The 11,960-nt window shown below is 51.5% G+C and overlaps 1 protein-coding gene across 2 annotated transcripts in view; it reads left to right on the top strand.

Annotated features, from left to right (window-relative positions):
* Positions 1-366: 366 nt before the first annotated feature.
* Positions 367-11,960, top strand: part of LOC111142539 (peptidylprolyl isomerase like 2) — a 28,484-nt gene continuing 16,890 nt past the window's right edge. For both annotated transcript variants that reach the window (XR_002640268.1, XM_022495797.1), the window contains exons 1-5: positions 367-442; positions 2,157-2,206; positions 3,652-3,697; positions 6,113-6,175; positions 7,365-7,416. Coding sequence is in view for 1 of the 2 variants with exons in the window: in XM_022495797.1 (XP_022351505.1) it covers positions 411-442; positions 2,157-2,206; positions 3,652-3,697; positions 6,113-6,175; positions 7,365-7,416 (243 nt within the window). In the remaining variant the exon portion in view is untranslated. The remainder of the gene's footprint in view (positions 443-2,156; positions 2,207-3,651; positions 3,698-6,112; positions 6,176-7,364; positions 7,417-11,960) is intronic.

Here is an 11,960-nt window from a genome sequence, read left to right as displayed (position 1 = left end):
TAAGGTGCCCGGCTGACTTAAAGACCTGAGAGCCCAAGTGAAACCAGGGCGCGCTTGAGCAGGAATGGCACGTAGCCAGGCCTGGATGAGGAAGCGAAAGATCCAGAGAGAGGACCCCCGGCGCCTGAGAAAGTAGGGCCTCGAGACAGAGGCCCCTTGCCTCACCATCGTCTAAGCCTTATGGTGAATTCGGCCCATGCACCCTAGAACCAGGCATACTTGCTGGGCATGCGCACTCGGCACCAGGTGTCCCAATTCCCTTAGGCGCGGCGCCCGCTTCCGGGGCGGGTCCACGAGACCCGGAAGTAATTAGGAAGCTGGGCCGGGAAGTCGGAATTTGGATTGTTTGCCGTCGTTTCTCCGCACTCGCTAGTCCTGGCACTGCCAGCGCCGCCGCCGCCGCCGCCGCCATGGGGAAGCGACAGCATCAGAAGGACAAGATGTAAGTTGAGCCGCAGCCGGAGCGGAGCCTCGCTCGGCCTCAGTGCCCGCCTGTCCCGCACACCGCGCCGCCCTTCTTCCCTCTCTCAGAGCTGGTTCCCGGAGCGGCTCGTAAATGGCGCTTCGTGCCGGAAGCCTCTGCCCCTTCCCCAGGCGGGGAATTATCCCGCGTTCCCCCCACCCCCAGCGCCGAGGTCTCCCGGGCTCCCGGTTCTAACACGCCGTAGGTGCCGTCTTCTGAGCGTGGTCCTCCCACTGCCTTGGCGCTGGGCGAGCACGGGCCCCTCTGCACTCCCGAGCTCGGCTCCCGAATCAGCCCCTGCCTCTCCCGCACCTCCAGTTTCCCTGAATGCTGGTTCATCCGCCTACACTCATGTCCCGGAGTCTTGCAGTTTAAAACAAAACTAGTCGTGCCCCGTGCTCCCCTTCAGCTGCTACTGTGATTTTTTTTTTTTTTTCTTTCTCACAAGACGTGAAAGACTTGCGTCTGCTTGCTGTGTTATGATGTCTTCTTGAAACTACTCCAGGCACGCTTGACTCCCCAGCACTACTCGTGTCAGGATCCTAGTAACTTCTCTGTTGCTAAATCTAGTGATCAGTTCACAGTTCTCATTTTGTTGGGCTTCTCAACAGCATGACACAGCTGACCACCTCACTCCTTCTGAACACCTTCTTTGGTATGTGGGACATCATATGCTGTTGGTTTTACGTCTGCCTCAGTGGCGTCTCTATCCTCAGTCTCCTTTGCTGGATCCTCTTTCCTCTCCCAGAGTTCATACATCCATGCTCTCCACGTTTTTTCTTCCCTTTATGTTCTTTGTGATCTCCCCTCGTGCAGTAGTCAGCTGCTTACTCAACATTTCCAGCTGGAGGTCTGATAGACATCTCAAATTTAATATGCTCCTCCTTCATCTCCCCTCTGTCAGTGGTCACACCGACATTGGGTTTCTTAGTAGTCTGGGAGTTAGCTTTGAGGCCTCTTTTCTGCAGCTCTCTCCTCCCCCTGTTCATCAGTAAATCCTTGTGGCTCTTCCAGGAGCCACTTCTCACTCATCCAGCAACCGTCCGGTAGGAGGAGTTTATGCGCACTCGTCCTTGAACCATTGTAGTTGCCTTCTGATTGGTTTTCTGCTGCCTCTCTTGCTTGTCCCTCTCTACACAGACTCCAGTGAAATGCTTTGAGGACTTAATGTTAGTTATGCCAGGGCCTTACTCGAAACCCTCCAGCAGCTTTCCATACTGCTTAAAGCCAATCCTTAGCCCTTACCCGGCTTGTGGGGCCCTGCGTGATCTGACCACCACCCTTCTTCATCTGCTCCTGGATGCTCCTGTGTGCTTTTCTTCAGCGACTTCACCCTTTTCTGAAAACACAACAGCTTTTCCTATCTCGGGGCTTTTATATGTGATAAGCCTGCTTGGTCTCTCTCTACCTGGAAAGTTCTTCCCTCAGATCTTCACATGGCTAGCTCCTTTGCATCTTTAAGCCTTCTGTTAAATTCTGTTCATTTCCTTCAGAGGAAAGCAGGACTATTTGTATTTGCTTATTAGTTTGTGTATCTCTGTGTTCTGTTGTATTAACCACTATGTGTCTGACACATAGCAGGTGTTTTATAAGCATTTGCTGAATGAGTGAAACGATTCAGTCATCGGTTACTTCCAGAGACTGTCCTCTTTATAAAGGGTGGTGGTAGTAAGATTCTCTTTCTCTTCTTCAGGTACATTACCTGTGCTGAATACACTCATTTCTATGGTGGCAAGAAACCAGGTAAGGCATGAAATCCTTCTGTTTCCCTTGGTGTGGATGTGTGTGTATGGGGGGGGGGTTGTTATTAAGTAATAATGGTCTTCACTACACAGTGAGACTGTAAAAGTTAACAATGAACAAGAACACAGAAAGTGTAGCAGACAGATGGGTTGAGAACACAGATAATTAACAAAAAAGAACACTGAACACATGAGAAAATTAATCTCGGTGAGGGTATATATATCTATATATATTTTTGTGACAGTATGCCTGAGAGCAACTGCAAGTGGGGGAAGGGGCAGAGAGAAAGAGAGAGAGAGACTCAAGCAGTCTCCATGCTGAGCACAGAGTGGACAAGGCCTTGATCTCATGACCCTGAGACCATGACCTGAGCCAAAATCAAGAGTCAGTTGCTTAGGGGCACCTGAGTGGCCTAGGGGGTTAAGGCTCTAGTTCAGGTCATGATCTCAGGGTCCTGGGTTTTAGCCCCGCGTCACAGTTTCTGCTCAGCACGGAGCCTGCTTCCCCTCTCTCTGTGCCTACTTGTCTGCCTACTTTTGATCTCTCTCTCTCTGTCAAATAAATAAATAAAATCTGTTAAAAAAAAAACAAAACAGTCAGATGCTTAACTGACTGTGCCACCTAGACACTCTGGTGGTGATATTTTTTGACATAAATAAACATTCTTTTTTCTGTCAAGTTAATAATGAAAAGAATGATAATACTCAAGGTTATCAAGGCTGCATTAAAAAGAGCACATTCTCATTAATTGCTGATGGGGGTAAAACCAGCACAACTGTCTTGGAAAGCCAAGCCAGGCCCCACAACAACGTTGTGGGAGAAACCCAACCTCAGTGGCTTATTGCTCTAAGTTTATTCTTGATATACTCCATGTGTTCTACCTATTGAAAGGTTTTGTTTGTTTGTTTTTAAGATTTTTATTTATTTTTTTGGAAGAGGGAACACAAACAGGGGGAGTGGGAGAGGGAGATGCAGGCTTCCTGCCAAGCAGGAAGCCTGAAGCGGGGCTCATTCCCAGGACCCTGGGATCATGACCTGAGCCGAAGGCAGACACTTAATGACTGAGCCACCCAGGCGCCCCTATTGAAAGGTTTTTAACCCATACTAGTGTTAGTGTTTGCACTAGGTAGTTAACATGAACTTTTTCTTTTCTTTTTTTTTTGAAAGATTTTATTTATTTATTTGACAGAGATCACAAGTAGGCAGAGAGGCAGGTAGAGAGAGAGAGGAGGAAGCAGGCTCCCCGCTGAGCAGAGAGCCCGATGTGGGGCTCGATCCCAGGACCCTGAGATCATGACCTGAGCTGAAGGCCAGAGGCTTTAACCACTGAGCCACCCAGGTGCCCCTACATGAACTTTTTCTTAACATGGGATTGAGTTGGTGGTAGGAACACATACATGAAGTTATTTATAGAATAAGCTTTCTTTTATTTTCATCTTAAACAGATATCCCACAAGCCAATTTTCGTCGTTTACCTTTTGATCACTGCAGGTAAGAGTTTCAAGTGTTAATCTGTTCCTCCTACTTGTTTCCTGGTACTCGTTATTTGACAGTGAATCTGGTCCTTGGGGATGCATATGTGGGTTCCGTCTGTATTCCCCCACCTAGATCTTCCTTGAACTGAGAGAAGGTGACCTAAGAGTGATAAGAATTAATACTTAACTTTCTGTTCAATTCTGTGTCTGTATGTTTATGCATTGTTTCTTTTAGCTTCTTTCTTACTTTCTAAGGTAAGTAGACTCTGTTGTTAAGCCTGTTTTACACTTGAGAGAGTCAGTATTTAAAAGTGGGAAGTCCCTCACTCTGGCATCACATCCAGAAAGTGATGCCACTGAGGCTTGAACCCAGTGGTCTGACTCCGGGCCCATGTCTTTCGTGCTTTACTTTTAGTCCAGGGTCTAAGTAATAACAGCATCAGTAGTAGTCATGATACTGTGAACCCCTTCCCCCTTCCCTGGGAACACAGGTTACTGTTGGGGATGGGGAGAGACCCAAATGTAGACACTCCCAGATGCTTTTTCCCATCATGGTTGGTATGTGTATGAACAGAAGGTGGGTCTGCTGGAGAAGTGGGACTAGCATTAATGAACTCCAGACATTGGGGGTTGGGGGGATGGTCCACTTGGGCCTCAGTTTCCCCAGGCTTAAGCTGTGATCATCCCTGGTCTGGACACATGCATTGTGGGTGTGGGTGTGTGTGTGTGTCCCGTTGGTTTCTGATTCCGTAGGTCATGATGGGCCTTGAGAACTGACAGAGCTCTCCTAGTGCTCTCAGACAGACACCACAGGGCAGTGAGCATGTAGGAAGGGCCAATGGTACAGCCACTCGGTCTGCCCCAGGAGGATCCCATGTAGCATTGAGTGAGGGCTTTTCCCTGCTCCTGGCAGTTGCTCAGGGAGGGTCCACAAGTGAGACCGAGGCATCATTGGTTGGATTTCTCCCCATGGATATTTGTCATCAGCCTCCTGGGAATCTGGTCTCATTCAGGGTGTGCATGAATGGATTTTATGGAAATACTTTCATCCTTGGTTTCCAGTTCCTCCAAGAGGTCTCTAAACTGTGTTTCATCCACTTTTTTTTTTTTTTTTTTTTTTTTTAAAGAGAGAAACCCTGATAATGGATTTTTGTGATGGCTGATGTTTTAGAGAGCACAGTTTATTTTTTTTATTTTTTATTTTTTTTAGATTTTTATTTATTTATTTGACAGAGATCACAGGTAGGCAGAGAGGCAGGCAGAGAGAGAGAGGAGGAAGCAGGCTCCCTGCTGAGCAGAGAGCCCGATGCGGGGCTCGATTCCAGGACCCCGGGACCATGACCTGAGCCGAAGGCAGAGGCTTTAACCCACTGAGCCACCCAGGCGCCCCTGTTTCATCCACTTTTTAACTACCTTGGGTTCTGGGTAAAAATGTGCTTTGAGAATATGTCCTTTGAGGCCCATTTTGGAGAAGATGCGTAGATGGTGTCTTGCCGTCTGGAGCTTGCTTTGGCGTTGGACCCTGTTGTCCTCAGCCCCCAGCAGCAGCAGGATCACCACTGGGTTAGAGTAATAGGTTGGCCCAGAAAGGGAGGTGGTGAGGTTGTTCCTTGAGGGCTTTCTGGAGCAGCATCTGGGGAGGTGACCCTATCACTGCCAGGCTGGGGACTGACCCGTGCTGACCCAACTTAGAGATGACCGATTTACAAACAAGCCAGGTCAGCCGGGGCTCTTGATGGCTGGCGATGGAAACCCTGTGCAAGAGAAAAGGGTATTGGCTCGAGGAAGTTCACCAGGTATAATCTCCCTTCATCTGTGGGTTCTGCTTTTTATCCTCTGCGAGGTGGTAGATAGCTTGTGGCAGTCTGGGTCTCTGCAGACCCATCTGCCCCCATATCCGTGTATTAGAACTTACCCAGGACTCCTAGGGCACTTGCCTGAGTCACGTGCCTACCCCTTGGAAATGTGGGGGGGGATTGTGTGTACACTCTAAGCAGGAGTGGGCCCAGCACCCCCAGACCAGGATAGGCCCGCCAGAGTCTCTTGGGATGAGGGCAGCTCTCAGTAGAAGAGTGTGGCCTGCCTGCTATGTGAGGTTTTAGGGAGTGGAGTCTAGTCCCGCCCCCCCAAGGCCACCTCCAGGAACTTGTTTTGGGCTCGAACATGTCAAATGACACAGCAGAGAGTGTGGGGAAAGAGAGGCTGCTGTTGCCCCAAGGTGCTCTCAGCACCTCTTGGGACCCTTGCCCTGTATTTATTGGTGTGTATAGGGAGCTTATGAGGGGCAGGGATGTGGGGTTCACCTCTGAACCGACACCCAGCCCTGGCTGGGCAGAGGAGCCCTGGAATTGTTGGAGGGAAGAAGGAAGAAACAAAGGGAGAAGTCATGGGAGCCACTGCGTGACCTGGAGTGACTCTGCCCTTTTCTCAGTCTCTCTCTGCAGCCCTTCGCCTACCCGGTCTGCACCCCTGAGGGTGTCGTCTTCGACTTGCTGTGAGTTTTCCCTTGACTTTTGAGCTAACAAAGGGGGTGAGATTGTTGACACCCACTCGGGAAGGGGGTATGGAACCAGCTGGGGGGTTTGAGTCTTAGGCACTGCCAAGCCAGGCCACGCTGGGGTCTTGGCAGCCTCGGGAGTGTTGGGTGGCCTCTTGGGGACCCAGGAGACTTCCGGAGCTTCAGGGATGAGGCCATAGTGTTGTTGTGACCCTTGGGCAGGCAGCCTTGCCGGCAGGCACTACTGTCCCTGCCTGGGGTGGCATTGACCTCTCCCCATCCAGGGGTGGGGGCTCCTAGGGTTCTAATTGGCCTACCTATACCTGTTTTGGGATGTTAACAAACTTGAATACTTTTTGCTTTATGAAAGTAGAGCCATAATTTAGGTACACTTTCCCCGTACTGTGTTTTGAAGTATGGTGCTCAGTTTTATGTCCCAGCATAAATCAGCTTCTGTAAATTCTTTTTTTGTTTTAAAGATTTTATTTATTTGACAGACAGAGATCACAAGTAGGCAGAGAGGCAGGCAGAGAGAGAGAGAGGAGGAAGCAGGCTCCCTGCTGAGCAGAGAGCCCGATGCGGGGCTCTATCCCAGGACCCTGAGACCATGACCCAACCCGAAAGCAGAGGCTTTAACCCACTGAGCCACCTAGGCGCCTCAGCTTCTGTAAATTCTTCATGCTTCAGTCTCTATTTAGAAAATGTGGAAAATACTTCGAAGTTAAAGGAAAAATTTACCATAATAACACTATCTGGGATAACTGTAGTCAACATTTATACTCTTCTTTTTCCGTGAGTTTATTTGTGGTACGTGGTTGGGGTAGTACTGTGAAGACAGTTCTGAATCTGTTTTTCACCCAGTTGTGTCATTCAGAATTCTCTGGAAGCCTGACTTTTGGTGCTGGCCCAGTATTTCACTGTGTGGACATATCAACATTTATGTTTATCTTTTTTTGCTGCTTTGTGTTGTTTACCCATAACCACAATAAAAACGCTGGATATACATTGAAACCCATGTATCCAGAAACACTTCTCACTTCCTTGGTCAAGGCAAGGGGCTAGCAGAAGTGACGCAGAGCGAAGCCCATTCGCACCGCTCACCTGGACGCGGCCCTCGTGGATGTTGGGCTCATCACCGGGCTGCACCTGGTCGCCTGGCTGACATTCTCTCTTCTCTTCCCTTCAGTAACATCGTCCCTTGGCTTAAGAAGTATGGGACCAACCCCAGCAACGGAGAGGTAGGTGGCCGGCATGAATTTTTAAATAATGCCGATTGAACGCTGTCCTCTCGTCTGTCCTTTGTTCTGTGGTTTTTGCGTACACATGAGAGCGGTAGAGGACTGTGCATGGGGCACCATGAGTGGGACTGTCCTCCCCTCTCTTCCCCACACTGTTCCTTTCTGGAAATGTTCCTTACATGTACGTGCGTGTGTACAAACATCCATTTTCTTTTTTTTTTTTTTTTTTTTTTTTTTTTAAGATTTTATTTATTTATTTATTTATTTGTCAGAGAGAGAGGGAGAGAGAGAGCACAGGCAGACAGAATGGCAGGCAGAGGCAGAGGGAGAAGCAGGCTCCCTGACGAGCAAGGAGCCCGATGTGGGACTCGATCCCAGGACGCTGGGATCATGACCTGAGCCGAAGGCAGCTGCTTAACCAACTGAGCCACCCAGGCGTCCCACAAACATCCATTTTCTTTCCTTGGGTCCTGATGCAGTCCCCTGCATGAACCTCACTGTACCTTGCTTCCTCGCCCGTTAGGGTGTTGGAGATCTGAACGTCAGTGTGTAGAACTGTTCCACGTTCTGTCGTGGCTGCACACGTCTTCTTGTGGGGCTTTTGTGGCATGTTGGAAGTCACCTGCTGTTACAGCGGACAGCGACCACCTTGTGCCCATCTCTGGACACATATATGGGGGTCCTCCCAGGACTGCTGGGTCACAGGGAGGGTGTGTTTCCTGTTTCGGCAGCTACTGGCAAACTGTCCTCTAGAGAAGTGGCAAATGCCTGTTCCCCATACCCTCAATAACCACAAGGATCAAGTTTTTAGAAATTTTCTTTGCCTCAGGGTGAGAGCATTTAAAAAAACATTTTAAGATTTTACTTTTAAATAATCTCTACACCCAGTGCGGGCCTCGAACCCACAACCCTGAGATCAGAGTTGCATGCTCCACTGACTGAGCCAGCTAGGCGCCCCTTAATTGGTGTTTTTATTATGAGCAAGGTTAAGCAGCTCCTTCTCTGTCACGCACACAGGCCCAGTGTCAGGAATTCTGTGCCACTTGGGAAAAGAGCCCCAGAGCCAAGTTCCAGCGTAGTCGCCTTTTCTGTCCCCCACTGCGGGCCTCCATCATAAACCTGTGGGGCTGCTGCCTTTCCCATACTCTGGTGGTCCCTTTACTTCTTGGGGCCCTCTTGTTCCCTTACACTGCGGCACAGGCCCATTTCTTCAGTTCGCAGCTGCAACAGGCAGGGCCTGGGAGCTGTCGGCTGTGGGAGGTAGGGGCACTCCCTGGCAGGGAGCCGGGGATGGGGGTTGAGGGCCTTGGGGAAGGGTGTTGGAGCAGCGCCGTTGAAGCTGAGACCCGGGGATGGTGGCAGATGGTCAGAGGCCATGTTAGGGAGGGCTTGAAGGCCCTGGGGGGAGTTTGGGTTTGTTCTGGGGGCACTGGAAGCTGGACAGGGTTTCATGCAGAAGCATGTTGTGATCTGGCCTGTGTCTTTGTTTTATTTCAAAGAGTTTATTGATAGCACACAAACAGACAAAGCAGGCTCCCTGCCGAGCAGAAAGTCTGATTCAGGGCTTGATCCAAGGACCCTGAGATCATGACTTGAGCTGAAGGCAGATGCCTAACCGACTGAGTCACCCAGGCACCCCTGGCCTGCGTTTCGAAGGCTCAGTTTGGCTGTGGTGTAGGAAATAGGACTACAGGGAGGTAAGGTGGAAGGTGGGAAAGCAGCCAGGGGGCTGTGCCCTTGTCTGTGCAAGAGGTGCTGCGTGAACTTGGACCAGGATGGAGGCTGAGGAGGAGGCACAGAGAGACTGGACCCATGGTTGTTGTTACAGATGGACCTATGGGCCTTGCGGGGCTGTCACATGAGGGTCTCTGTTTCTCTGGGGCTGGGGAGAGCCCAGTAGGAGCCTTTTAGTGCAGTCCCATCTTGGGAGGACTGAGTCACTTACGTCCTGTGCCAGGGATGCCTGGGACAGGCAGGTGGAACTGGGTGATTCAGCCTGTGCTTGGTGTTCCAGGCCAGTGGGCCTTCAGCAGGAAGGTCTATCCCTTTGAAGCAGAACCCTGAGCGGCAGGAGGGATTTGGGTGCATGGAGTGGGGCAGGCAGTTGGGGTGGAGGTGGGATGAGGAGGGCCAGCAGGGAGGGTAGGGACTTCTGTGGGACCTTGGAGGACAGTTGATACCAGGGGGAGGTGTTTGAGGCCGAGAGGTTTTTCACCTCATGAAATATGGCCTGTGTGAGGAGGAATAGCGGGCTGGGCGAGGTGGCCGGTTCTGGCACCGTGGAGTGGAGAGCTGGCCGGAGCCAGGGGCTTGGAGCCCATCTGCTAAGATGAGGCCCTTCCCCGAAGGGGAAGACAGCAAGCTGGCTGAGGCCTGGTCAGCTCTGTGATGGAGACCCTGGCGGCCATGCAAGGTGGAGGCCACCTTCAGGGAGGCCCAGGAGGACCTGGGTGCTGTGAGGCTTGAGGGGGAGGTTAGTGAGGGGGCGAGCAGTGTGAACGGTGTCCTGGTCGCTAGCCTAGGACAGGTGAAATGTCACTGGTTTATAACTTAGCTGAGGTCTTGTTACCTGATTCCTAGAGGCCCTTCTGTGCTGTCTGGACTCCTCTGGCCCTTGTGACAGAGTGTAGGGTGCCGTTGGCCCCTTGTATCAGGTGGGTGGCTCACCAGTGGTCCTTCCCTGCCCTTGGAAGAAAGGGGGTTAGACTGGGGGGGTCGTGCTTTCTGGGCCCAGCCACCCAGAGCCTGTGGGTTTTTTTCTCAGATGGCTGAGGTGGTGCTTGTGCCCTGGTCTCCAGAAGAAGAGCGTGCTCCTTCAGGTGTCTGCTGTGTCCTTCCTCACTTTTTGTCATTCAGAAGCGTGACTAGGCAGTGTTTTCCTGTGAGGCCTTCTGCTGAGAAGCCCCTGTGGGCTTCCACGGGCTTCCTGTGGGGTCTGTGCTGCCTGCCTGTGCCCCGTGATTGGCTTGTGCTCGGGGTTCATTGCCTTCCCTGACATGAGTGTCACGTCTGAGCAGACGAGTCTGCAGGGCTCATCCACAGCCAAGGCTCCGTGCTCTGAGCTCCCAGTGGTGGCTTTCCGCCTCCACCCTACCCCTGGACCGCCTCAGGTCTTCTTGTCCCTGCTTGTCGTCACGGCCTCGGTCTCCTTCCCCATGGATATTGTCATTTGGTTGGGTCTAGGGCACTTTTTGTTTCGGGCTTTTTGCTTCACGGGTGCTCTTTAGGGTCCCAAAACATGTAGCTGCTCTGGGCTCGGCCTCTGGCCAGGCCTAACGTGGCAGCTAAACCAAGGGCAGTTCACCAGGAGCTGGCTTGGCCCATGTCACTTCCCGGGGACCCAGGAGGAGCATGTTGTGTGCAGGATCATGTACCCAGACTGCCTGGGCCTGAAGCAGGAGTGCTGTCTGATGGGAGCAGCCTGGGAGTGAGTACCCTGTTGCTGAATGCTCACTGCACTGGTGGTGGGGCGGGGGCAGTTGAGTGGCCACCGCAGGAATGAAACCAGCCGTGGAGGAGCTGGTGAGGGCTGGCCACTGCAGGAGGGCGAGGACATGGGGGCCTGGCTCTGGGTGGCCTGCCCAGCATCTCCTCTGTGGCTCGGCTAGGCAGGGCTGGGCTGGGCTGGCGCAGGAGTGGCCAGGCGCCACTGGGATGTGGGCTCTCAGTTTGGTGCTCCGGGGCACGCAGCTCTCCCTCCCCCTTCTTGTGGTCTCTCTGTAGTCCCCTTCTCTTGCTCCAATCCAAGCCCCCCACCTTGGGGCAGCTCTTTTCTTCTGGCTGCCTGGACCTTATTTTATTGTAAAGTCGCCGATAGAAGAGGTAAACTACAGATGGCGCAGGAACTTTGAAAACTAGAGGATCCCATCACAGTCACTCCACATGTGGGGGTATTGATTCCTCCCCGCCTCAACAAACTAGTCCTAATGCAGAACAGCAGGGGCACGCTCGTGTACTCCCCAGCTAGGTGAAGAAGTAACATTTATTTGTTTGTTTAAGATTTTATTTGTTTGTTTGACAGAGAGAGACACTGCAAGAGAGGGAACACAAGCAGGGAGAGCGGGAGAGGGAGAAGCAGGCTTCCCGCCGGGCAGGGAGCCTAATGCGGGGCTCCATCCCAGGACCCTGGGATCATGACCTGAGCCAAAGGCAGACATTTAACCGACTGAGTCACCCAGGCGCCCCCGTAACATTCTTTTTTTTTTTTTTTAATTTTTATTTATTTTTAAAATTTCTTTTCAGCATACCAGAATTCAGTTTATTGTTATTATTTTTAAGATCTTATTTATTTATTTGACAGAGAGAGAGAGATCACAAGTAGGTAGAGAGGTAGGCAGAGAGAGAAGGGGAAGGGGAAGCAGGCTCCCTGCCGAGCAGAGAGCCTGATGCGGGGCTCGATCCCAGGACCCTGAGACCATGACCTGAGCTGAAAGCCGAGGCCTAACCCACAGAGCCACCCAGGCGCCCCCAGAATTTATTGTTTCTGTACCATACCCAGTGTTCCATGCAGTACGTGCCCTCCATAATACCCACCACCAGGCTCA

Source organism: Enhydra lutris, unplaced genomic scaffold (genome assembly GCF_002288905.1).
Source record: "Enhydra lutris kenyoni isolate GAN:26980312 unplaced genomic scaffold, ASM228890v2 scaffoldscaffold8, whole genome shotgun sequence".
Classification (NCBI taxonomy): domain Eukaryota; kingdom Metazoa; phylum Chordata; class Mammalia; order Carnivora; family Mustelidae; genus Enhydra; species Enhydra lutris.
Note: the sequence above shows the minus strand (reverse complement) of the source record. Positions and strands in the feature narration are given on the sequence as shown.